Raw genomic sequence first — 26848 nt, 5'->3', positions numbered from 1 at the left:
TGTCGAGATAGCATGTTTGTATGAATAAAAAAAAACGAAATCATTACACCACATGCTGGTGGGTGTAAATAAATTGGTTTAGTGGGAAACTTGATTTCGTGCATTATTTATAGTTGTCAACACTGCTTTATAATAAAGAGAGCAAGATTCTGTTTAGTCCGGGGTTCAGATGCAAAAATAAAGTGGTCCAAAACAAATAGTATTGACTCGTTTAACTCGCAGATATGAATGCTCATCTTGCATTGCCTCAAGCAAGAGCAGTTCTTATCTTGAGTCATTTTCATACTTGTAATAATGAAGCAGGAATGCCTGACAGCATAGCGAATGCATTTATTTTTATCTGCATTCTCTGGGCTGACCTGTGTATATATTTTTTATGCGGCAGCCAAGGCCAGCAGGTCTTGTGCTTAAGATATTAAAATAAGAAAGAAATCTGTGCAACGTGGTTGAGCAGTCATTTTATCTTATCCCATTGTGATCGCACATTTTAATAATCAATGTAATTGATGGCGCAGTGCTGCGCTGTGCATTTCCTCGCCCGAGTTACAAATGTGTAAAGCTAGTTTTTACTGGGTTTGTGTAAAGTCGGTAACACATTGCAATTTTTGTGTCAACTGGTAATTACAGGAAATTATACATTCACAAGTGAACAGGGTATGGGATGTGATCCAAGACAATATTAGATCTGGTGCTACGATGTGATACAGCCTAAAGCCATTGGCACGGTGAAGGAATTTAGATTCAGCATTGTTTGCGCATAGGAGCAGATACAGCTCTGCTAGTTTAACAGTGGTCATCATAAACATGTCCATAGTGAGTCTTGAGTTTTGATTTTAAGCCTGAGACAGAGATCACTACTACCGGCTGTTCAGCTCATTGTATCACTGTGCGAGAAGAGGAGCGGAAGTTAACGATGAAGTCATGAGGGTACGCAGGAGAGGGAACTGAAAGAGTTAGTGAGTTGATCCCAGGTGGACCACGTGAAGAAGTGTCCCTGAACAAGAACCAGTTGCACCAAGGTACCTATTTGTAGTGTGTGCTTATGTGAATGAATAGGCAGATGTGTCACAGTGACTATAAGAGCAATACCAACAGGTCAAAAAATATACACTCACTTGCCACTTCATTAGGTACACCTGTTTAATTGCTTGTTAACACAAATAGCTAATCAGCCAATCACATTGCTACAATTCAGTGCATTCAGAGCTTCAGAATGGGGAAGAAAGGGGATTTAAGTGACTTTGAACCTGGTATGGTTGTTAGTCTGAGTATTTCAGAAACTGCTGATCTACTGGGATTTTCATGAACAACCATCTCAAGAGAATGGTCAGAAAAAGAGAAAATATCTAGTGAGTGGCAATTGTGTGGACGGAAATGACTTGTTGATGTGAGAGGTCAGAGGAGAATGGACACACTGGTTGGAGATGATAGAAAGGAAACAGTAACTCAAATAACCACTCATTACAACCAAGGAATGCAGAACATCATCTCTGAACGCACTTGAAGAAGATGGGCTACAGCAGCAAAAGACCACACTGGGCATCACTCCTGTCAGTTAAGAACAGGAGACTGAGACTACAGTTCACACAGACTCACCAAAATTGGACAACAGAAGATTGGAAAAATGTTGCCTTGTCTGATGAGTCTCGATTTCAACTGCAACAGGGTCAGAATTTAGCGTACAACATGAAAGCATGGATCCATCCTGCTTTGTATCAACGGTTCAGGCTGGTGGTGATGGTGTAATGGTGTGGGGGGTATTTTCTTGCCACACTTTGGGCCCCTTAGTACAAACTGAGCATGGTTTAAATGCCACAGCCTAGCTGAGTATTGTTGCTGACCATGTCCATCTCTTTATGACCACAGTGGACCATCTTCTGACAGCTACTTGCAGCAGGATAACGCATCATGTCACAAAGCTCATATCATCTCACACTGGTTCCTTGAACATGACAATGAGTTCTCTGTACTCCAATGGCCTCCACAGTCACCAAATCTCAATCCAGTAGAGGAACCTTTGGGTGTGGTGGAACGGGAGATTCTCATCATAGATGTGCAGCCGACAAATCTGATGCGTCGTGATGCTATCATGTCAATATGGACCAAAATCTCTGAGGATTGTTTCCAACACCTTGTTGAAAATATGACACCAAGAATTAAGGTTCTGAAGGCCCTTCTGAAGGTCCAACCTTTTACTAGCAAGGCGTACCTTATAAAGTATAGTGTATAAACCATTCCTAGCCTCTACTCAGACTTCAGACTACTGCCAACTGCTGGTACGTAGAGTTATTTCCTGTCACTCTAGTGTAAAACATGTGTTACAGGCCATAGGCTGTAGTCTTTGCCCAGATAGAGACGATGTGAGGCAACGATACTCTCAGCCCGTCGTTACTGGTAGTTCTATAGTGTCGGTTTTGTGTTCCTGGGACAGCTGTTAATGAGTAGACATTAAGAAATGTATGACATTTTTGGATTCAACATGAACAGCCCTGACATTTCATGTTATAGCAGAACCTTTCACAGAAGGTTAACACTTCATTTTAACAATCTGTTCTTCTTGGCGGCACTGACTGATGCTGTCAAGATTTAATGTCAGTCTGAGGTTTTGAGAACGGCTGTGCGTTCCACATAAGATTTTATCAAATAAAAACATGCGTGCCTCTGGATTATTTGATTCAATCGCTTTTTAATCGTATCAGGCAATGTAAGCTGGACTTTGTCAAGTACAGTATTTGTCTCTTTGTATTTTGTTGTATATCAGAGTTTCAAATCTCTAAAAAAGACAAACACAGATTACCATGAACGTTGCTTGTGTTTCCTCACAGCAGTGCAGTAAATACAGAATGGTATGAGATAATAATAACTCAGTGATGCCAAGGAAACACACAAATGGATGATCTGTCACCTGAAAACAAACAACTGTCATTATTAGATTTTTTTATTATTATTATTTCTTCATAATTATTTCATGTTTACAGTATGTATATTCGTTTTGCATTCATCAATTTGCTTTAACACATTCTCTTACCCACTAAATGTGTTGTGGTCTGAAAGAATAATCTGCGGACAATGATTTACTTTGGAGAAATCACTTTCCAAAAGAAAACACTTCATCCTTAAGAGGTTGCCAAGCTGTTGCCAAATAAGCACTTACTGTACTCCAAGAGATAAATGACACAAAACCACAGCCAAACATTATAAAACAAAGCTTTTCCATCAATCAGTATCAAGTTGGTTTTCTCCAGTTCACTCACATAGTTGCTTGGCCTTTTAAAAAAGATTTATGTCTCCGTGTATATAAATCTTCGAGCGAAACGTGATCCATATACAAAGCCTTGATGACAATGCTTTCCTCAAAGTGATATCATGATGAACTGGAACAGCTAGTTGTAAGTGAATGTACATGTTAAACAGTTTGCAGTTTGAGTTAGCGCTTAATTAGAGAACGATGGCAAAATAACACATCTGCTCTCTGATCTTGAATACGTGTTTCTTTTCATGTTCCTGTTGTCCTCAGGTGATCCAGACAATCAGTGCAGTGGATAAGGACGAGCCTCTGAGCGGACATCGGTTTTATTTCGCCCTCGCTGCACCTGTAGCTGGCAATCTCAACTTCACACTGAGAGATAATAAAGGTATGACACCTTGTTTGTGTGATTCTCTGACATTACCTTCTGTCTGCATGGTTTTACTGCTTTGTTATTTGTTTCTATGGAAATGTTTGTGCCATATTCACACATAATATTTGCACCACCAGTATTTGCAGATCTGGATAAGTCTTAAAAGACTCTGGACTCAAATTATTGTTTTCCTCAGAAACTCTTAATTGAAAGTTATAGTGCTATATATAAATAAGCCTCTGTTACCTTGGGAAACAAGGTCAAGCAGTGGTGATTGAGCTAATCAGTTACAGGTAATGTCTTTGGATTTTGTAGCAGTTTTAGATCTCTTTTCTGTGGTGACATTTCCAAACTGGTGTAACAGTAGCAATGCATTTTATATCAACCAGTAATAATTGTTTACCGGAGCTGAAGACGAGGCTACACCTACTAGGGTAGACTCGAAATGGGAGTTACTAATGTAACTGGGTTCTATGAAGTCACCATTTCTGAAAACAAAAACGAATGGGAGGACAAACACAGGTTACTGTTATTGTTGCTTTTCCTCATAGCAGAGCATTGAAAGAAGGGAAGAAGTCTAATTCGGTAAATATTCTGATTACACTGTTTTCTATTTTATTTTACTGGATAATACTTGTTTTTATTGTATTTTAAACTAATCTTATTTTATTGTGTCTTGCTTTTTACTCGTGGTTTTAAAGAGTGTTTCTTTTGTGAGCAATTAAGCTACTGTGACCAGGTAATTTCCCTCGTGGATCATTAAAGTCTTAAAGTCTAAGAGGCTACATCTACTAGTAGTGGGAGTATGATGGCAAAATAAGAGTTACTAATATAACTGGGTTCTATGAAGTCACCATTTCTAAAACAGGAGGGCATTGGGAAGACAAGCACAGGTTATTGTTGCTTTTCTTCATAGCAGTTAAAGAAGGATGGAAGATGACGAGGCTACATATTCTATGGTAGGAACATGGCAGCAAAATGGAAGTTACTAATGTAACTGGGTTCTATGAAGTTACCACTTCCAAAAACGAAAGGGATTGGGAGGACAAACACAGTTTACTATTATTTTTGCTCTTTTCCTCATAGAAGAGCCCTGAAAGAAAGGAAGTGGCTACAGGCATATGCCATATGTATGTGTCCACAGTGTTTGTGTAAATAATTTCACTGCCAGAAGGGGCAGGCTAAGCAGAAGAAGCTAAAATGTCACCTCGTCCTATATCGGTTGTTGAATGTGCAGTGTTCTTTCCGACTTGCACAAAGATGCTATATGAATATGGTTTTCCTTATTGATTGACTATCAATCATGTAGCAAACACTCTCCCTTCCGCTAGATATTAGGAAGTTCATTGGCTCATAATAAGAAAGTGACTATGCAACAATTTTTCACTGACTAAGCTCATCCGTCCATTTTTTGCTGCTCATTCAGGTCCAGCTCAAGTTAATAAAATTAATAACATCAGGAGGAATTATTCTTATTCTCTGCAGGGATGTACTGAAAATTGGATCCAATAAATCATTCTAGGTCACATTAGCATATATTGTCCAATGTGATTTTGAAACAGCAAAAAAAAATCTGTCCTCAATTTAAACATATACTAAATGTGTACCTCTTAGTCCAAGTGGCATGCAGCTGCTGAATAAAAACTCCCTCAAGGAGATTGCTGGTGGCATTAGGAGTCCTTAAAATGTGTTGGTCAGGTTAGGTGCGGTCTATTTGCGGCTTACTTCCTTTGAATCTAGTCTGGCAGCAATGCAATTGACACTTCAACCATTCCTCACTCCGGCTCTCTATATCTGCCCTGCATCTGGCCACAATCCACTCAGCAACCTGACTCAGGAGAAGAGGCACAGAGTAACTGCTGCCTCCCGGCATGCCAGGCCCTGCCAAATGAAACTATAATTCTGCTATGACAATGCCCCTTCTACCCATTTTTTTGTAATTGTTCATCAAAACTGAATGCAAACACAAACTTTCCCCTGCAACTAGAGCATGTCGGATATAACCTAGTTTGCGGCACAATGAAGTTTTCCAGACTTGTCCTTTTTAGTGCAGAGTCTCTATGTGCTATATCACAGAATAACTTTAACCTTGACTCACAAGATGAAAACTGCCTTTGTGTCATAATGATTTGCTAAACACCTACACGCAAAACTGTGGGCGGATGAAGAAAATTTGCTTCTCCTATAGGAAAACTCAAGTGTTAATTTGCATATAGCTTTAAAGACTCTTGAGAGTTATGTCTGACTCCATCATTACTTACTTACTTAAGTGAATTCCCACTGATTTGAAAAAATGTGTGCAGAGCTGATACACTGTTTGAGATGATGCCCTGTGTCAAGTGTATTGTTCACATGTGTGGGAGCTCGGCTAAGGCTGCCATGTTACCTTTCATAAGGAGCAGCAGCAGCGGCCAGGTTGTGCCAGAGTAATCTGTGTGAGTGCAGACACATGTATTACACGACAAACTTAATGTTCGAGGTAAACTCTCAGCAGATGAAGAGCAACTTGGCGGTAACGCATTTTTTGATTGGTGAAGGTAGTGTTCACCTTGGAAAGCTGTATCCTTGGAGCGCTGTGAAGAAATGTGAAGAATATTGAATGTTAAAATGAGACATGGAATGTGACGCAGTGTTCTGCACAATCATCTACATATACAGCTCCTGCAAACGTGTTCATACATGGGGGTGCTTGGTATTCGATTATTTTTTTACCATCTGTCTGGAGTTGGATCAAACTGTGCTCTTAAACGAATCAGTGCACAAAGGGTTCAGGTAGGTACTCCAGACAATAGTGGTTGATTGTTTTTAAGTGGAGAAGCAGATCTGAGAGGTTTGCCTCAAAGAAATGTGTTTCTTTTAATCCAAATCTGAATCTTTTTCAAGTAGTTTCGGTGCCTAAACCTAACCAAACAATCACTGAAAGCAAATGTTCAGAAAGGGAGCACTCGAGCATGGGTTTCTCCATATTATCTAGGTTCTGCTTAAATTTTCTTCCTCTTAAAAGGATCTTTTTCTTGCTAACATTGATTTCTGTGGAGGCTGCAGGCTCTTGGTCCTGCAAAGCGTCTAGAAACGATTTTGATTGTTATGGACGATGATTCTAATTCTAATCCCAACCCTACATCTTCAGATCCAAACAATGCCAGTCTTTTTTAAAACATGCTTTGTATTTGCGATATCACGTGTCTGCTAAGGGAGACATACTGGTTAAAAAAAAAAACGAGGACGATAGCTTCAGATTGCAGAGCTAAATCAAATACATTCTGGGGTCTTTTCAGTCCAGCTAGACTGTCCATCCAGAACTCTTCCAAATGTTTCCTCCTTTGTCCTGCTTGTTATGTTCTTTCAGGACAACAGGACAAATTAACAGCATAAGCTACCATTGGTTGTTATTGTTTTGTATCTAGAACATATAAGAGTGGGCTTTAGCATGGTTTAACATGTTACTGGAAGTATATTCTTGTTCGGTAGGTCTAGGCTTTGTAGGTTCATTTTCAAGTAAGACTTCTCTCGGACAAAAGTCTTTGGGAATTGTCCAATATGAACACAAGTCAGGTAGGGACCCCCTACCTTCCATATTATTATCATCATTTTGCATTTTGCATACAGGTTCAAATATTTTTTTGCATGCAACAGTAGGGTGGCCGGGCAACTGCCATAAACATAAATATACCTAAATGGTGTGTGTATATATAATTGACAAATAAAGAAAATTAAACAAAGCGATGATGGGAGCTAGCTGCACTGTTAGCTTCTTTTCTGCTAATATTGCAGTGTGCGTCTGGAATTTCACCTGGGGGCTGAAAAGGCTCTCACCAATTGCGGGGAACCTGACAGAGTCAGTGTGTAATATGCGTCCTTGGGATTGGCTCAGCAGTGATAGGGGCGGGGCCCACTGTTTACCGGAGGCTTAGATTGACAGGTCTCGGCTAGTGTAGCGCTCTGTGTGAAATATGTTGGATTTACGTTCATGTGTATGTAAAGAAATTTAAATTTGTGGGGCAAAATTTTAAAAAATTATAAAAAATGTCTAATCAACCAAAGATTTTTTGCGACCGACTGCAGTACCTCCGCGGACCCCCTCGGGCTCTAAGAAACTGCCCTGAAATGACAAGTACCCCAATGACTTTATTTGTATGAAACACTGTATTTTGTATTTAAGCTGCTTATTATTTCGGACCTGTTCTACAAGGTTGTTCATTCTTTTACTGCACAAATAAACAGTAGTGCTCGTTCCTAATTTAACTGTATTCATAACACAGTGACGGTTAAGGCTATCTGTTCTACTATGGTGGATCTGCACAGAGCCCCTACCACAGCCCAATCCAATACCTTTGAGATGAACCGGGTCACTGACCACAAACCCCTCATCGCCCAACATCAGACCTCACTTAGATTTCTGTGGCTGAACGGGAACAAATTTCTGCAGTCAGTTTCAAAAATCTTCCAGAAGTGAGCACACTGTTAGGGTAACGTATTGGTGTTCGACCTTCAACGTTTGGGTTTGCACTTAATCTGACATTTACTGGAGTTTAATGCTTTAACTCTAGTTGTATGGGTCTGTTCCTTGAGGACAAAAAAACATTTCACATTTTAAGTGTTTTCCACCCAACTTATCACAGCTATTACCAACGAAATGTATTTTTCATCCAAGAGACCAGTTTTTATTTTTACTAATGTGGCTTTTTAAAGAAGGTCCCCTCCTGTTTTTTTTTTGTTTTTTTCACCTTATTCTCTGAAAGCAAACTGAATATCCCTCAGACAAACAAAGGAGTTGTCCTTCATGGTGAAATCCACATTTCAAACATGACTGCTCAATTTGAATGTGCATTTCAATCTATTGATATAGCTGTCACAAAATGGCTTTTTTAGCTGCTGTAATGGGACATTGTTCTCTTCTGGCTGCCTCTTTCTCCCGAGTACGCCGAGATTTCGTATGAGATACCACCATCAAACCAAAGCTGTTATTAGCCAACAGGTGGCGAAGACCAGAGAGAGACGCCACAGTGTGTCATGTAATGAATTGTGTTAATGACACCATCTGTTAGCATTCCTGCTTTTAATACTGTAAAAATCCTTTCAGACAGCACAACCACAGCACGGTAATCATTACTGAATAGAAGTTAAAGCTCCTGCTCGTCGTATATGTGCAGTTCATTGTTCATTTGAAGACGGTAAACCCACAAATTGAATACAGCTTCCCCTGCTCTAAAAACAACTAACTGACGTGTTTTTGTTTTGTCTTTCCAGACAACACGGCATCCATACTGACAAAGCGGGGTGGCTTCAGGAGACGGGAGCAGCCTGTTTATCGACTGCCCGTCTTGATTGCGGACAGTGGAAGTCCTGCCCTCAGCAGCACCAACACGCTCTCAGTGCGTGTGTGTGACTGCGACTCTGACGGCGTGGCCCTGTCTTGTGGAGCTGTGGCCTACACGGCCACTGGCCTGAGCACCGGCGCCCTCCTGGCTATTTTGGGCTGCATCATCACACTTCTGGGTAAGACCTATATAACCTCGGTGTCAGAGATACAAGTCCACAACACAAATGCTTCTTTTTTTTTTCCTTTTTGCTAGCTGAAGGGATTGGTATAGCTCAGAGTCTCAGAGTGGGCTGTGTTTTTATTGTCGAGGTGACAGATGCTGCAATTTGTACAGCCTGGCTTTTATTCTTGTAGTTTAAGCCTCCGTTCCCATCCAGACATTTCATTCAACAATTTAACTGTAATTACCCACCATTGCAACTGGTTGTTTGTTTACAACTTTAATGCCTTTATGTTGGTAGTAGTAGCACATGGAAATAGCAAAAGCAGTGGTGGTGAGTGGTGACTGAGCAGACGGACCACTAATAAAAGTAAGTGAATGCTCTTAGTGATAGATCGTTCCGATATGGGTGTCTGAGGAGACGGTTCTATCTAAAATCACAGGCTAGGCTCAAATAATGAGGACTGTAACAAAGATGGACGACATAGCTAGCTCCTTTAAAGTGAAGCTAAAGCCTGTGGTGCTCCCCCTGGTGGCTGACTGCAGTATGACCTCATAAGCTCCATTTTAGTGGATGGGACCTGAGCCGAACTAAAATACTAAATTACATATTAAATCTTTTTTTTTTTAAAGGATGCTTTCTGTCATTTTTGGTAGTTAGTTAATATAATGCTAATGCATGTTCAAATGTCAATTTGTTCAATCAATTCAGATTTTTTTCTGTGCAAAAAGCGACTCAAAAACACACTCACAATTCCCACTTACTACCACAGATGTGGTCAAAGAGAATGAAATCCTTGAGATTATTTCTTTAGCTGCCATACAGAACATATCTGCTTTGATTCCATCGCAGTACAATATACCGTTTGTAGTGTGAAATGTGTGAAATTTAGATGTGCCGTTTCGATAATAGTTAAATCACCTCAAAGTACAGCACTTGACTAAATGCCTATTGAATCACTACTCTACTTGGGCAAAGTCTTCATATTTCACCAATTAAGGAACAACCAAAAGAAAATGACCTCAGCTCTTTATTCAGAATTAATGTCAAATAAATGCCAGTTCAATTACTTGCATGACTGCAGCAATTAAGCAGAAAATAGCACCGAGTAAAAGCAGAAAACATTGTCCAAGAGCAGATCTGCAGAAAAGCAATAAAGCGGGCGGCAGGATCAGCAGCTAATAGCTACTGATGTTGCACAAACACTGTAGAGAACAGAGCCAAGACACTGGCTGTCACTGTAGATATTAGCGCAAGGAGCAAATATTTGGCTTGCTGAAGTGAAGCGGTGATGGCCCCGCATCTCTACAAAGAGTAAACCTTTTAGGAAGAGTCGCTGCAGTCCCTGAGCTGAGGACTTAAAGTGTGTGTCTGTGGCCAAGCTGTTTAGCCCTAATTGCAAATATGATGGAAGACAAACAGCCGAATGCCTGAATGCAAGAAAACAGAACAAACACTCATATGGCTCCATGAAAGCTGCCTTCAGTTCTTCTTATCGAGTTGCGAATACGGCTTGTAGTTATTATTGTTTTCATGCATGATTAATCTGATGATTATTTTCTGGATTGATTAATCGATTGTTTATGATGCATCACAAAACTGTGGAAAATCCCCTAAAATGTTACAAATGGCACTGAGGGAGCACATATTACAGCTTCCAAATAATAAAACATTTATGAATACGATTAGCTGATGATATAGTCTTGTACGTATGAGATGAGAGGTCTGGCAATCTATCCAATGAATCAGGAAGAGTCATTTTTGTTTCAGTGGTATTTGGTTCAAGGATCCCAAAAAGAGAGAAGGACTAATTTTCTCCTCAGTAAGCTTCTCTGATCATGTTATAGTTTAAAAAATCAGAGCAGTGGACTGGACACTTCTCAGCTCATAGACTCTACATTACTTTAGCATCTCCTGCTAGTTGTCTGGATGAACCTTCAGACTCCATTTGTCTTTTTAGTTGCACACTCTTTGGGAGTGTGTGAGTGCGGCCTCACTAAAATTAAGTTGCGCCAACAAGATCAATTAGCTGGAGCTGGTGCGCTCCGGGTATTCTCAAGTATTTTTTATTTTGTGTTCATCTACACCCAAATTCATTTCGTCAATAAAATGACACTGCATATGCTCACCTTGACTTCGTGTTCACTGTTTAATTTGTCTTGGTTTTGCTGGAATATTCTGTGCTAGCGTAGCATCTGTTTTCTCAATTTTTAAGATAAATACATTGACTTAATACGACTAAAAATGAACGAGTCTCGTGTTTCTTTCTGAAGTCAGCTTTGACTATTTGTCTGTTGGTCATGTTTCCCCAAGTTTGAGCACTAAGAAGTTAAGTACATTTTAATTGAGAGGAAGAAGTGCCTGAAGGCAGACCGGGTCATTGATGAGATTTTAGATTTTCTACAGGCACTTTCACGATGACTTCTCCTAGATACGTGTGTTTTATTTACAATAAATCAAGGAGGTTTTAGATGCAAGTATTGGAATATGGAATATTACATTTCAAGGACACTCTGGTTCTCTTTTCCAGAGCAACACCATATGTTAAGATGGTAGTAAAGACTCTTGTAAATGAGAATTCATTAACATTCTCTTAAAGCTGATGCTGCCCTGAGACGTCACCTCCAAGCAGCGTTATTGCTTGTAAAACCCACAGACAAAGGCCGAGTCCATCAGGGCAGAGTCATAGTTTAACGCTCAGGTGATCTTCATTGAAATCAGAGGAGGGCCTAAGCAGCACGTACAATAAATGAAATGAGATCTTTGTTGGGGTCAAACTTTGCTTTTCACTCTAGTCCACTTGAAGTCTGCTTCTTTTCACTGCGGCAGAGGATCCTTTTTGTGATAAATGAAAACTTCAAAGGAGCAACAAGGGGAAATACGTGGCAGCACAACCCTGAACCCGGCCCCTCTAATGAAAGCTGGCTCTGTTGTACACAGCATGGCCTCAGGCCACAGGCTTAGAACTAATGGCCTCCAGTTTAATATACCTCCAAGTTGCCTTGCCTGTGTTTGTGTGAATGTGACTGTGTGTCCTTAGCTGTCCCCATCAGTCAGTTTTGCTCAATTGGATCAGCCGCTTTCCTTCTTTTCTCGGCTTCCTCTCCGTGCATATTCACTCCCCCCACTCCACCCCCTCCAGAGACCTCTCCTTCCCTTGTATTAACAGCCAATGCATGACCGCTTTGTCCAATCCTTTATTCTGATGTTCCTCAATAGTCTTCCATCAAGATCTTTTTCAATCTGTAGGTAGCAATTGAGGCTGTGATTGCGTGTGATTGTATTGTTGTGGATGAGACATGAGCCGGAATAAGACCCGAGCCGCTGTCATCCTCAGGTGCTGTCAGTCTTAAATCTGCTTTTGTCTCTTCCACGTTCCCTCTTTTTCCTCCATCAGCCTCTCTCTTTCTCATCAGGTGAGAGGAACACTCATTTCCACCGGCGACACTGATTGTAGTTATCTGCCGTCATGGCCAAGTCTAAAAACTACAATGCATATTGCGCGTGGAGAGCTCCTCGGAGAGAGCCGCTCCTCTGCTCCGCTTTGTATTCATCAGCGTCGTCGTGGAGCCTCAATCACGACAGCTGATGGAAAATGTGCATTTTCCACCTGCCTGTCTTTAAAGCGGTGAGCTGGGTGCACTTTAGCATTAGCTCGAGCTAAGTGGTCATTAATCATAGCTTGATATTTTTAGATTTAATTACTGGGCTTGTCCACGACGTAACATTCTTGAAAATGCCCGAGCTTAACTGTGTTTTTAAAAAGTGTCATTTAATTTGTGACCTTTTTTTAATGATACAGTCACTTTTGGACGAAACATCCAAACTACTGAGACGATCATTATCTCGTTAAGATCCAGCGCCTTTTTTCCCCCAGTACAGGTCAGGTATGGCTCAGTCCTCCAGAGGGCCAATTAGGACATTACACAGCACTCCAAATCTCCAGACAGTTATTTCTATCTGAGTATTGCTTATCAGACTTGTTCCATAAATCACCTCATCCGTTAGTGTCTCTGCTATTTTACTGTCCGTCTGCTGTGTAAGATATAAATCTAAGTGTCTGCATTCACGTGGCAGACAAATGCTTTTACTGATCGGATCTTTAAACTCGACTTTGTAACCCGCGTGTGGTCGCGTGAGACGTGCAAGTTTAAAGCGCGCAATAGTTTGACATCGTTAACAACACGTGTAAATGTGCAAAAAAAAGCACTTTATTTGACTGAGCGACTCAATTAGCTGCTAATTTATCCTCATCACGCATTGCAAAAGTTAAAAGAATCCCTAACAAGAGACGTGAAGTGCAAACAGCTTGCAGAAGGATATGGAGAACAAAATAAAAACAGCAATGTTGATAGAACAGTAAATAAGTATGGGCACATAATCTGGACAGATGCACAGTTAACAGTGTGACAGATCAGCAGCAACACGCCATAAAAGCTATTTGAATCACACAGAGGCACTGATAAAGAGTAAAATGCTGATTGTGGCTGTGCCTCTAGGCTCGTGGTGGTGCAGCGTGCATTCACTGCAACAGACAGTGCCATCCCCGAAGAAGAGTGATACGTCTGTTGAGTCGAGTCTGTTGAATAACACCTCTCTATCTGATCAGACATCTTTCTTCCCCGCGCGTTGCTCTTTGTTCTCCTAATTACAAATTAGAATTCAGCTAATATTATAATGGCTCTTTTCAGAAAACTAATCAGCAGCTTGTTTTTAATCAGCGCTTTACTAAGGGAAATAAATGTCTTTCAGCATGTATATTGTAAGAGTTGTTTTGTTATTGTACGCTGAATATCATTTGGTACTGGGTTTTTTGGGCGAACCAAACAAGCAATTTCGAGACCTGTTTTTAAAAATTGGAAACATCCATCTTGAAGTCAGAGTGAATAAAGCTGCGTATGCGGGTGGGATGCAGTCGAGGGATTCAAATCAAATATGTAGCCCTCAAAGTCTTCCAGCATTACGTACACAAATTGGCAATATAAACTAGTTTTGTGCCAGTTGAGATCCAAACTTAGCCTGGAAACCAGCACCCGTTCCCCTGCAAGCAGAGATTTTTTTGCAGTGAAAAGTTGGTCTGGAGTCGATTCATTGGGAACTGATCACGCCCGGGGAAACATCTGCCGGGCCAATCAGGTTGTTGGGTGGGTTTTATGCGGTGATGGACAGAAGAATAACATAAATGTAGTGTTAAACATTTTCTAAGCACTGTGGGTTTTAAATATGGAGTTGATTGGTTGTAGGACCATCCTGTTGTGTGCAGAGCCATTTTTTAAACATGCCCCGTAAAGAAAATTCAAATGTCAAGTTACCTGACTCATATTCTGATAAGAGTCAGTCTATACTAGGTTAATCTACACTGGTCGATCTAATGATTAATTGGTGCTAGCTACTACAACTACAAGTTTGTTGTGCTAGCTAGTTGCCCTAAAACATTTGAATGGATAATGTGACACACATGAACCACAAAGAGACATTTTAGATGTAATAATAATGGTCTTCCTTGTATAACGTTGTGCAAGTTTTGCTATTTTTAGTTTTTATTAAAACGTATTGATAGTGTGCTTACATTAAAATTGGCCGTCAGTTGTTGTATTTGTTTTTAAACAATATGTGACTAATTAATCCACCAACAAACCAACCTTTTAGTCCAAACGTGATATGGAGTGTTTTTGAGTGGCCTCCCAGAAACAACTGATTGTACTAATATATACGGATATGATTCTATTGTTATTTTACACACTGTATGTATTGGCTGTTAAGACCTTTTATTTTTCATCTACATTAGGCTGTCCATCAGTATTTAATCAATGTATTTATAAAATTATGATTACGAGCAAATCATTACAAGTCTCCTATTAGCTAATTACTGCATGGGAGATTATCTTTCAGCTGGCAACAAGTTATTTAAAACCAACGGATGCAGTGAGTAGCTTCTCATTTCTTTACCAACCGTGTGGAAAAACACATCCCATGGTCGTGGAAAAGATGTAAGTCTGCTTGAGAAGGGACAGAACATTGGCATGCACCAAGCAGAGAAAACATCTAAGGAGATTGAAGCAGAGAAAACATCTAAGGAGATTGAAGAGGAGACTACTAAAATTGCACGCATTGTTAAAAACTGGAAGGATAGTGGGGAACCATCGTCTTTGAGGAAGAAATGTGGTTGGGAAAAAATCCTGATTGATCGGCAATCACTTAAGTGTTTTGTGAAATAAAATTGAAGGAAAACAACAGTAGAACTCAGGGCTATGTTTAATAGTGAAAGTAAGAGCATTTCCGCACATACAATGACAAGGGAACTCAAGGGATTGGGACTGAAGAGGCTTCGGTTTAATAGGGAGCATAAAGATTGGACTCTGGAGCAATGAAAGAAATTCATGTGGTCTGATGATTCCAGATGTACCCTGTTCTAGCGTGATGGGGCGTCAGGGTAAGTGGGGAGGCAGATTAAGTGATGCACCCATCATGCCTAGTGTCTACTGTACCAGCCTGTGGGGGCAGTGCTGTGATCTGGGGTTACTGCAGTTGCCCAAGTCTAGGTTCATTGAGTATGTGACATCATTTTCACACATGGATTGGCCACCACAGAGTCCAGACCTTAACGCCATTGAGAATCTTTGGGTTGTGCTTTGTGCAGTGATCACACTCTCCCATTATCAATACAAGATCTTGATGAAACATTAATGCAACAATGGATGGAAATAAATGTTGTGACATTGCAGAAGCCCTTTGAAAAACTGCCACAGTGAATGTGCGCTGGAATCAAAGCTGAAGGTGGACCAATGTGGCGCCAACTTTTTTTTGTCCAGGCAGTGCATATAAATATTATTTATTTGTTTCATCTGTTCCGTGTGGATTTGGTTTGTTTAGATGTGGCAGTGTGTTTTTGATTGAAAAAGCTGCTAAACCTCAGTTGGTGCCTGCATGCATATGATATCTACTTTTCCAACTAAGCCCCGTCCACTTCAACACACTTGTGCAAATGAGGTTCAAATGTTGGCAGAGAATAGTATTCATGTTGGACCTCATTATTCACTAAGATTAATTAAACAGGTCTTCGGGGCCTTTAATTATTTGGGATTTTTTATTGTACGAATGGCATTTTCCTCCTACCATAAATTAGTATTTGAACATAAAGCTTTCTTTCATATCAGACAGCATCACGGCTGCTGATTAATACCTCTCCCATAAACTGCACTGCAGCGTGGAGACACAGTGTGTGGGTGACAAAATGAGTAAATAATCAGTCCCAGCTTCACCAGAATCACACGGTGCGTCGAGAAATACTCTAATGAGAATGTGATGTCTGCTGGTGAGAAAAGGGCGGCATAGAAAACTCACCTTGTTCACTATTGATTGTGCGGGGTAGATCATTTAAACAATTCAATTACAGCGAAAGCCTTTGTAGCACTAAACTGATCTCCTTTACTCCTGCTTTTCATTTAGCATATAGTATCATCGGTGCATGTGCTATGAAGAGTGGGGCTCCTGGCGTGTCATGGTTCTGTTTGTTAGACCGACTAAACGGGAAATCGTCTCTTAAAGGACCCTTGGTACTTGACACAAGCTGAGTATTTGTATGCTCGGCCATCCACCTGCTCATCCTAGTAGGTCATGATTGGATGTTGGCCCATTTCCAGCTTGTGAAGCACCATGGCTGCCTTCTAGGCATTAAACCCTAAAGAGCTTTGCTGGAAAGCACTGAGAATATTCTATTTCAATGTGCCACTTTGTAATTCACTTTGGAGGAGATTCACTGAATCGAAAAAAAAAAAAAAAATTAGAATGGCTCAAGTTCCTAAAATCTGAAGTAACAATCTTCTACCAGGAATGTTTGACGTTCTCTTTCAAGACAGTACAAGGTGTCATGGAGCTGGTAGCGCTATTACACAGGAGGGACCATTCCAAGTATTCCGCTAAAAACTGGTGTGCAGAAATACCTCTGCTGTTGTAGGGCGCTAGCCGTCACCAAATAGCCAACAGAGAGCCACTCATTCATCTCCTGAAGTCGTTCCATGTGACACTTTCCCCTCCCTTCCATCTCTTCCATTTGCTCCCTTATTAGAGGGTGTGAAGTGGTGTTTGAATTTGGTTCCTGGGCGTCTTTCTCTGCTGCCTGCAGTAGCTCCACACCGAGGAGGAAAAGAAATACGGGCCCACGGAACGATATTTCACTGGCACCAGCTTGACATTGATGGATAGAGGATCATTAGACATTTGCCAGTTTGCTTGGGCGTAGAGTTATTTTCAGCAATAATGTATGGGAGAGGGACTGGGCTGGGGGAGGGCTTCTGGTAAGATCGCAGAGGGGCCGCAGATTCCAGTCTGCTGGAGTTTTGTACAGATCTTGGAGCAAAATGTATGAGACAGAAAAAACAAAGGGGTGCAATTCAGCAGATTACATGACAGGTTTAGCTTTGTAGATTCCATGGAATTTGCATAGCACTTCAGCTGAATTGATGGGACAGCGTTTGCCAAGTTATTTTGCTCCCACAACCTTGTCATATGAACTCACGCACATTCATTGTCACCACGTGTAGATTGTGTGAACATTTTTAATTGCTTTTGAAAAGATTGTAATATAACACTGTATTATATTTCATGTAATACCATTCAACATTTTCTAACTTGATGCTCTCCATCTATTTGAGTTAGCTTCATTGCTCTCAGCTAACTATTGCTTGTCTCCATATTAGTTCATATAAGTATCTGTTTATCCCATTTCTCTGTCTGACATTCATCTTAGCTACAAGAATAAATAAATAACTATTTATTAGACAAATGTCAGTTAATTAGCTAACTATTCAGTCACCTATTTGTACTTTTGACTATTTCAGTTGTTAGTCTATTACATTTTGCTGACTATTTGAACTTTACACAAGTATTAACTGTCTATTTCATTTAGCTCATTTTAGTTTAGCTACTTTTTGTTTCAACTATTTTGAACTGTTACGTTAAGCTAATCGTTTAAAGAATTCAGTTAACTATTGTTTACTAGCTAAAAAATTCGGTCATTTACTTTAGCCAGATATTCAGCCACCTTCACGTTACTTTTATAGTAACGTATATAGAAATATAATTAATATAATAATCTCAATCATTAATTCCGTTAGTTTAGCTAACAATATCTAACATTTACCTTTAACGCTGTTTATACTTCACTTTTAGCAGTTTTAATCATTTACTTTAGCTTGATATTTAACTGTTTAACCATTATTTCTAGCAACACATTTCTGTCGTTTACTTTGGCTAACTATTAGCCACCTGCGTTTAGGAGATTCAGTCAGTTTTTTAGCTAACTTTTAGTCTTAAATTCTTTCAGCCAAGAATTTCAGTCATTTATATGCATGCATTACATTTAGCTAACTATTTAGCCACCTTTTTGTTACATTTAGGAGATTCAGTCGGTTATTAAGCTAACTTTTAGTCTAGAATTCCTTTAGCCAAGAATTTCAATCATTTACTTTCATTTACTAACTCTACGTTATGTTTTATGTTTAATTTTTTTTATTATTCTAGCTAACTACTGTATTTAGTATGTGGCGATTTTAAGTGTTTATTATTTAGTTGTTTTATCTTTTTCAAACTATTTTATCCATTACTTTTAGCCAACAAATAATTATTTAACTCCAGCTCGCTATTTAAATCTGTATGCATTACTTTTAGCTGTTTTGAAAGTTCTTATTTAACACTATTAACTACATCAGTCTAAAACTATACTTTTACCATCCATTTTAAGCCAGTTGTCCATTACTCTTAGCTAAACGTATCCCTTTTATTTGCTTGCATACTATTTTTACACACCCTCCTTCACAACACATAGTGTTTAATTGACATTTTTCCAGTTCGCTAAGCCTGTCTGTACATTTTCCACACCCTAGTAGAAGGCGCTAAATACCGCTGGATTAGAATTAGTGTCAGTGTTTCAGCTGTTCCTGTGTCTTTTCGGCTGACGAGCACAGAAAGGATGTAGATCATCCGTCAATATTGACTCAGACATCTCTCCCTTTCTCTGCAGTGATGGTTCTGCTGATTGTGACGATGCGTCGGCGAAGGAAGGAGCCTCTGATTCTTGAGGAGGAAAGAGACATCAGAGAGAACATCGTCCGTTACGACGATGAGGGAGGAGGAGAGGAGGACACGGAGGCCTTCGACATGGTTACTCTACGCAACCTCAATGTCATCAGAGACCCCAGTGTGCGGCGAGATGTCACACCAGATACTCCAACCTTTTTTCATTATCCCTCAGCCTCCCGTCCGTCCTACAAATCCCTGCCAGACAATGTGGTGTTTCGAGAGTTTATCTGGGAGCGACTGAAGGACGCTGATGTGGACCCGTCAGCGCCGCCGTATGACTCTCTGCAGACATACGCGTTTGAAGGCAGCGGGTCTGTAGCTGAGTCGCTAAGCTCGCTGGAGTCGCTAAGTACAGACTCAGATCAGAACTATGACTATCTCAGCAACTGGGGACCTCGCTTCAAAAAGCTGGCCGACCTGTACGGCACCAGCGACGGCACCAGCATCTTCTCATAGCCCCCAAACGTCTCTCCTAACATTTCTCAGACTTGGAAAAAATAAAAATAAAAAAATAAGAGTAATTTATTGTCAAAGAAAATGATTTTGTCTGCCTTAGTGCACCGGAGGAAACGATTCAAAGACGACACGAGAGATTGAAAGAAAAACACTTTGACTTCAAAGGTTTTGGGTTTGTTTACCTCCCTGTATGGATTTTCAAAAGCGTGCCATGGTGAGTTTTGACATAGACTTCAAAAGTGGCTTGACTGAGGAGGAAACCTTGTGTGCAAAAGACATTAAAGGTTTCAGATTTTGGGCTTGAGCCCAACCTTTGACTGCGGAATGCATACATGGTGGAGGATTTTTACGAGGAGGCACCTGTCCTTTCATTCCAGCGATGGGCACGGGCCCAGCACTCTTTGCTTTGATGCATTCCTTTGCTATCTTTGTGCTAAAAAAACATAAAAGTTTCTCATGAAATGCTGAGTCCCTGGCGACTAATCAGTAGTCACTTGACTGCTCATATGAAACTTGACGGGAGTTTATGTGTGGTTTTTTTCTTTCTTCTTTTCTGGGTCGGGGAGCAGAGTGATGAGGGAGTGTTTTTCATAAACATTTAAATCCAGAGCCACATTATTCATGGACTCAGTCGTACCTCTCAGTGCATCTGCTCACACACAGTACAGTACAAACAAGTCGTTGATGTGCTAAAGGAAGTGATGTGAAGATGTAAGTTGTGGAAATCCTATGAAGAATGACACTCGTCAGTTTGATGTCTCCACTGGGTGATACAGGAAATACGTGTCATTTCTCTTATTCTCCTAACGGTACATTTTGCAGATGTTGCAATGTAGTGTTTGTCTCAGTCTGTTTTTTCTTCCGCCTTTCTATTGCCAAGTCCAATGTACTGTATAATTTCTGAACTATGAACCGTCAGGATTTAGTTGTTCTGCTTTTGTACGAGGTAGGGTGGACCTGGGCAACGTCAGCTACGTCAGAAAGCTCCGCCGGTGGATCGGTCCACGCCGAGCTTCATTGCAATGATTCAGATGATTCAGCGCAACGGACTCTTGGAAAAAAAAAATAAAAATAAAAGCTATTTGTTTCTGGAGTGGTGGTCCTTACCTGAGTGAAGTCGCAGTTTGTAAGTAAATGAATTTTGCTTCTGTAGTTCGCTGCTGAGTCCAGCATATATTGTCTTTCAGAAATGAAATAAATAACGTCCTTGGTTTCAATATTGATGGTGACAGGACACACTGTATGATAATCATATTGTGGCGATCTTATTATTAATTTTTTTTTTTTTTTCAGCTTTAAAGCAAAAGACATTACAGTTGGGTGTGCACATGTACAGCCGATATGTGTTATTATTTATTTTGAAGAGGCAGAACTGTGGAAATGTTTTTATCCTTTTTGCTGAAAATAAAATTGACATTCAGTTCCTTAAGAGAATGAAAGGATTTATTTGAGCCGGTGTGAACACGTGCAGGGGGAGACGCGTAAATAAAAAGAAAGAAGGTCTAAAAATAATAATCACCGACTTTAAAATGGGGCTTCATTCTTGGCACATTTGAGCTCAAATAACCAGATAGAGGGTTAGGGAGGAAGGGAGGAGGAGAAAAAAAAAGATATATATATATATATATATATATATTTTTTTTTTGATGAGGCGTTTGTAGTTGAAAGGCTTGATAGAGACAAAGCACTCACGCTCCTCAGAGGCTTATGTGATGACTGCGAGGCTCACCGTCGGACATTTGAGAAGTATTTTGTAAGTTAGTCAGACCTCCATGGTGAAGTCTAAGGGAGCTCCATTAAAAGAGTGTTTAAACACTCCTGTGACAACTGATAAAGTAGTGTGCACGCAGAATAGGAATGCAAGCTTTTTTCAGTTTCTTTTTCTAGCCGACATCCAGGATCTCAGCCAGTAGTTTAGAAATATTCCCTCTGATTACTCCAAAGCTCAAAAACCACACACCACTCTATTTTTTTTCCCCACATGTCAAATATCTCTATTTAGAGGTTAAATAAATAGTTTTCTCCACATAAGATACTAAATGTTCCATAAAATGTCTAATTTTCATGTGGAAATATGCACATTTAAGAATTCCGTCGCTAAATACATCCGCATTAAAAATAGAAACTCCTTCTCACATCATTAAATTCCCAGAGACACTAAACACCCGTCGCTACGATATTTGCCAATTAAGTATTCTGGACATTTTATTTGAAGACGTGGCAATCTTCCGGAAACTTGTAATAGCTGAGGTTTTGAGATGATCATCTGGAGCTTCCAAAACGCCACCAAATAAGGAATTTTTTTGTTTTATTTTAGCCAGAGCCTGTTCCTGCGCATCTTTCATGGTTTGTCTCATCTCAGAACAATGTTGCTACACTGATGTTGCCCAGAAACATCCCACAAGACTCGGACCAACGCCCAGCCATAATACGTTTGGCTTTCCCCGACAGACTGATAAAACCTTGTCTTTTCTTTCCTCTGTCTTTCTCTAGCTGAGGTTCCCTCATAATATGCCTGTGGATGGTTCATACAATTTGAAAAATGCCACTTACCAAAGCAATCTGAAAGAATGTACATTTATTTTATGTCCTACGTCTATAAAATGTAAATTTAGTTAAACATTTGCATTTGCACTCTTATAACATCAGTTATAAGAGTGGCAGTTACACAAGCCATAGCCATAAAGAACTATTTCCTGCCACTATAAGGAGTTCAAGCACAGATGGTGTGGCCCCCACAGAACCATGATCTTAACACCATAGAGCCAGACTGGGATTAGATAAACAGACAGGAAACTCTGAGACAAACTAAATCTATAGAAGAACTCTGGCCAGCTCTCCAAGATGCCTGAAGCCACCTCTGCGCCTCGAAAAAAAAAACAAAAAAACAACTGCAAATAAGTGTAGAGGGGAGAATCGGATCACTTTATACACCGCGTTCACACCGAATAATGATTCGACTTCTAATTTTTCCCAATAAAAACTGTTCATGGCATTATATTTCAAAGCATCCTCCCTCTACCTTTGCTATCTAAAACCTTTGAACAGCGCTACACTTGCCACCCTACGGGGGAACTGATAAATAATCCCGGGAGTTTGATTTCCATTTTGTCACTTTTGAAATATGTCATTCACGCAGAAAACAGGTCTGAGTTCAAAAGTAGGCGACAAGCGTCTCTCGGTGTTGCCAGCCCTCACAGGTTTCATGAATACAATTGACAGTATAATTCACGGTGATGCAAGAGATTGCAATGAACTTGTTATGCATCTTTGCTTGGTAAATACGCCGTCTCCTTACAGGTATTGACATAGATTCCAAAGCTTTGAACCTGGCAAAAACAAAACATCTGAGATTTTATTTATTTATTTATTTTATTTTTTTTTAAGCGTGAGTTCCAAGTAACCAAGGTCACCGTGTGTGCTCTCATTGTGATGCAGTTCACGCAGTGCAGTGTTACAGATTCAGGGGTTATCATACATGACAGTCACTTGCATAGTGTATTTAAAAACTCCAAAGGTGACTTGCGAACAACAGACGGGCTCTTGTGGAACTTTCCGTTTGGAGAACTTGGATTAAATTTAGGGTTTTACAGTTTAGAATTACTCCTTTTCCAAATTAAAAAGTTAAATAAACTGACAAAAATGTATGCAGTTACTCAGTTCAATAAAGCTTCAGCATTTTAGCTCAGATCTGATCAATTCAAATTGAACTTGAGAAAGCGCGGTTGTTACGCGGAAGGTTGTGTTCCGGAAATGCTCAGAGTTCTATCGTAACATAAATCGCGAGAACACCGTTGCTAGGCGACTGTTGGTTCCTAGAAGCAACGGAAGCTAATGAGTAAACAAGCTAACAAACATATAACACGCTTTAGAGGAAGTCATTTTCCTCATACATATTATAAAATTACAAAGAAAAGTCGATATGTCACCGTGGGATAAATTAAAAGGTTATTTTATCCAGGGCTTTCAAGTTTTTAATTTAGCTTGGAGTGAGATATTTTTTTTTTTTTTTTTAGAGGGGGATAACCTACCATAGTTTCTAGACTGTAATAAGAAACTATTATAAAAAAAAATAAAAATAATAATAAGTGAATAAGTAATGAAATTATTACCTTACCACGGACTTCCAATTCCAGTTTTGCGAACATTTTTGGAAGGCGTGGTTATGGCGCTCCTATTTTACCTGGCAACGACAAATACTTTTTTCTGATTGGCTGATTGGTCGCTGATATTTTCTGATTCGTCGCTGATAGAAACAGAGCAGCCTGCCTTCGTCTCCCCTATTCATTATTCAGGTTACTAATCTCTATTAAAGTGTGCGTGCAGCGAGTTTTAGCATATTTCTGCGTGAGAAATTTAGAGCCCTGTTTCATCTAACCAGATAAAACATGCACTTACATATACACATACCTGTCTTCATGATAATATAGTCTTAAATCCTAATCCTAAAATACAAATAGGCCTATACATGTGCTTCCATTTCTGAAAGCCTTAGCAAACACACCACAACTCAAAACTCATTTTATCAAAAGTTCCCTTGTGAAGTTGTGAAATCTGGGCTGTGAATTCCGCAACGGGTGGTGTTCATATGGATTTTTCTCAAACTTCTGACACAACCTGCAGGGCACAGCGGTGCATTGGTTAGCACTGATGCTTCACGTCTGAGTTCAAACCCACCGGGCGACTGGGGCCTTTCTGTATGTTGCATGTTGTAACTTTGCCTCGGTGGGTTTTCTCAGGTACTATGTCTTTCTCCTATGGCCCAGAGATTTGCTAGTCAAGTTCATTGGTGATTCTCAACTGGCTGTGGGTGTGCAAGAGAGTATGAATTTTTTTTTTTTTTTGTGGCAGCCCTGTGATAGACTGGGAACCTGTCCAGCATGTACCTTGCATACCTCGAGGACAATTGACACGACCCACTCTGAAAGCAGAATGAGTAGTATTAAGCTATTTTTGTTATTTTGTGTGGCCAGAATTTAGAATAAGCCGGACGGCACAGCAAGTTGGTGCCTTTGTGGAACTTGGAAAGAAAAGATTGGGGCCTTCTTGTGTGGACTTTGCATGTTCTCCATGTGCCTTGGTGGGTTTCCCCAGGGTACTCCGTCAGTCCAAAGACATGTTATTTTTAACTTCTAAATAGACCAGAGATGTGAAAATGAAAGGTTGTTTGTCTCTTTGTATTAGACCTGTCCCCTCAACCCTCTAGAGAACAAACGGTAACAGATAATGAATGAATTATCATTCATTAATGAATCACTGCTTAGGAAGTTTCATGGTCTCAAAAATTGTGTTGAGCCCTAAATGCTTTTTTTTCTGTTTTATTTTTGCCAAATAAAAAACAAAAAAAACAAAAAACAAATAGAGATTCAAGAATTAGATAGATAATCCCAATATGGATTTCAGTGGTAACATAGCCAAGATGCAGCTGGTGATCACATACAGTGTACAGTTCATGAGATTTCTTTTATCACCACAGCTAGACAGTGGCTCAAATGCAGACATCTGACGCAAACTCCGGCTCTGATAGCACCTGAGACCAGATTCTGATTTTGATTCACCACCTGTCAATCAACGTCCTAAATGCCCGCTGCCTGGGGTACTTTACCAGCAATCAGGGACCCTCTGGTATCGGGGGCTCAATCTGGACCTTCGGCTGATTACTTTTGTTGGCCCCGGCGCCTTGGCTACAGGGAGGCCCTGGGCAGCTACGGGCACTTCACTCAATTCTTATCATAACCATGCATCATCAACAAATTGCCCTGACAAAGAAGGGCCCATTTTCAGACACTCTCGGGGAGATGAGGAACACGCTTTTCCTCAAATTGTCTACAGGAACTTTGCTAATAGAGTTTGACCTCCTGGCTGCCTGTTAAAGAAATCATTTTCTGCAGCTGCCTTTTGGCTCCACATGCAACACAGGTGTCTGAGATAATTTATCATGGAATTACTCTCTTCTAGTTGTAGCGCAAGCAACAATCTTCTTTAATTAGTATTTTAAGAAATGAACAGATGAAATAAACGTACAATATTTGTGTTTGGGCCTCTATGTAATAAAATAAAACACAATAAATTATATTTATTATATCAGCGGATAATCACGAGAAGCCTTAGTTGTAGATCTTGAAATAAGTTCTTTAGTAATATTTTTCAGCCAGGTTTTAAGACGCTCACGTCCTTAACGCGGAGGCTGAGAAATCAGTTGAAATATAAGCTTAACTCTAAGCCAACTGGGGACTAAGTCCTCCCATATTTATGCATGCGGGTGAATTTTTATTTCTGCGATTACCCTGCATGAAACAAAACTCCAAAGAAAGTCTGTCTACGTTTTCTGGCTCTCGCGCACAGTGAAAATACAAATAAATAATCTGTCGGGCCGCTCATCCCGGGTAGCCTGTTGGTGGCAGAGAAACGGGGCCCCTCGCTCAGGCTCGGGCTGGACGACCCCTCGCTGCTTCTTTGAAAAAGAGAAAAGGAGGGAACGGAAGATCAAAGGCCGTTGCAACACCATGTTTTATTCTCTCTCTCAGCCGCGCTCACAGTTCGCCTGCCTTCAGCAAGAGAAATGTCAGACCTGAGGTTTGTGTACTCTATAGTTCCACCCAAATTAGACTGGTCCCAGACCTGGGCAATATAAATAATTCTCTTGGGAGGTGTGTGTGTGTGTATGTGTGTGTGTGAATGAGTGGGAGTGCAGCAGCTTGTTCTTTGAGCGCCTGGGGAGCACGGAGGAAAAGTAGGTCATAGTGGCAAGATTAGGATAATAGAGAGTAAAAGAAGAGGAATGAGGGATAATGACTCCAAACTGATGTATCATTGAGATGTCAATGTCCGCTGTTTGTTCGAACCTGGACGGAGTTGTAAACAGGCGCGCGGTGATATTTAAGATCGACAACTGTTTTGGCTTTCAGGGGCCGCGAGCGCGCTTGTCTCAGGAAAGGTCAGAAGCAACAAGATAATAGTGGGAACAATGTAGCTGTTGTTGACCGAAATTCACAAGTTGGTACAAATTGATTTCATTGTGTCATATCGCAGACACATCGTTTAACTGATGCAATTAACTGCTTCCTCTGTTCTGCTCTTTGGTCTAATGACAGTGTTCAATACCAGAAACTCCTTCTAATATACAGCACAAACAGTACAATGCAGTTCCGTTGGTGCTGCGTCTCATCCTCGATAAAATAAGATCGACTGGACACTCCGATGTTTGC

At 40.3% G+C, this 26848-nt stretch overlaps 1 protein-coding gene across 1 annotated transcript in view; it reads left to right on the top strand.

Moving 5' to 3' along the window:
• cdh7a (cadherin 7a) overlaps positions 1 to 21069 on the top strand; it is a 112390-nt gene extending 91321 nt beyond the window's left edge. The window contains exons 10-12 of the mRNA XM_047568838.1: positions 3518 to 3635; positions 8871 to 9119; positions 19126 to 21069. Coding sequence (XP_047424794.1) covers positions 3518 to 3635; positions 8871 to 9119; positions 19126 to 19640 — 882 coding nt within the window. The 3' untranslated portion in view covers positions 19641 to 21069. The remainder of the gene's footprint in view (positions 1 to 3517; positions 3636 to 8870; positions 9120 to 19125) is intronic.
• Positions 21070 to 26848: the final 5779 nt, after the last annotated feature.

Source organism: Mugil cephalus, chromosome 18, assembly GCF_022458985.1.
Source record: "Mugil cephalus isolate CIBA_MC_2020 chromosome 18, CIBA_Mcephalus_1.1, whole genome shotgun sequence".
Classification (NCBI taxonomy): Eukaryota; Metazoa; Chordata; class Actinopteri; order Mugiliformes; family Mugilidae; genus Mugil; species Mugil cephalus.
This window is presented reverse-complemented; position numbering and strand designations above follow the sequence as displayed.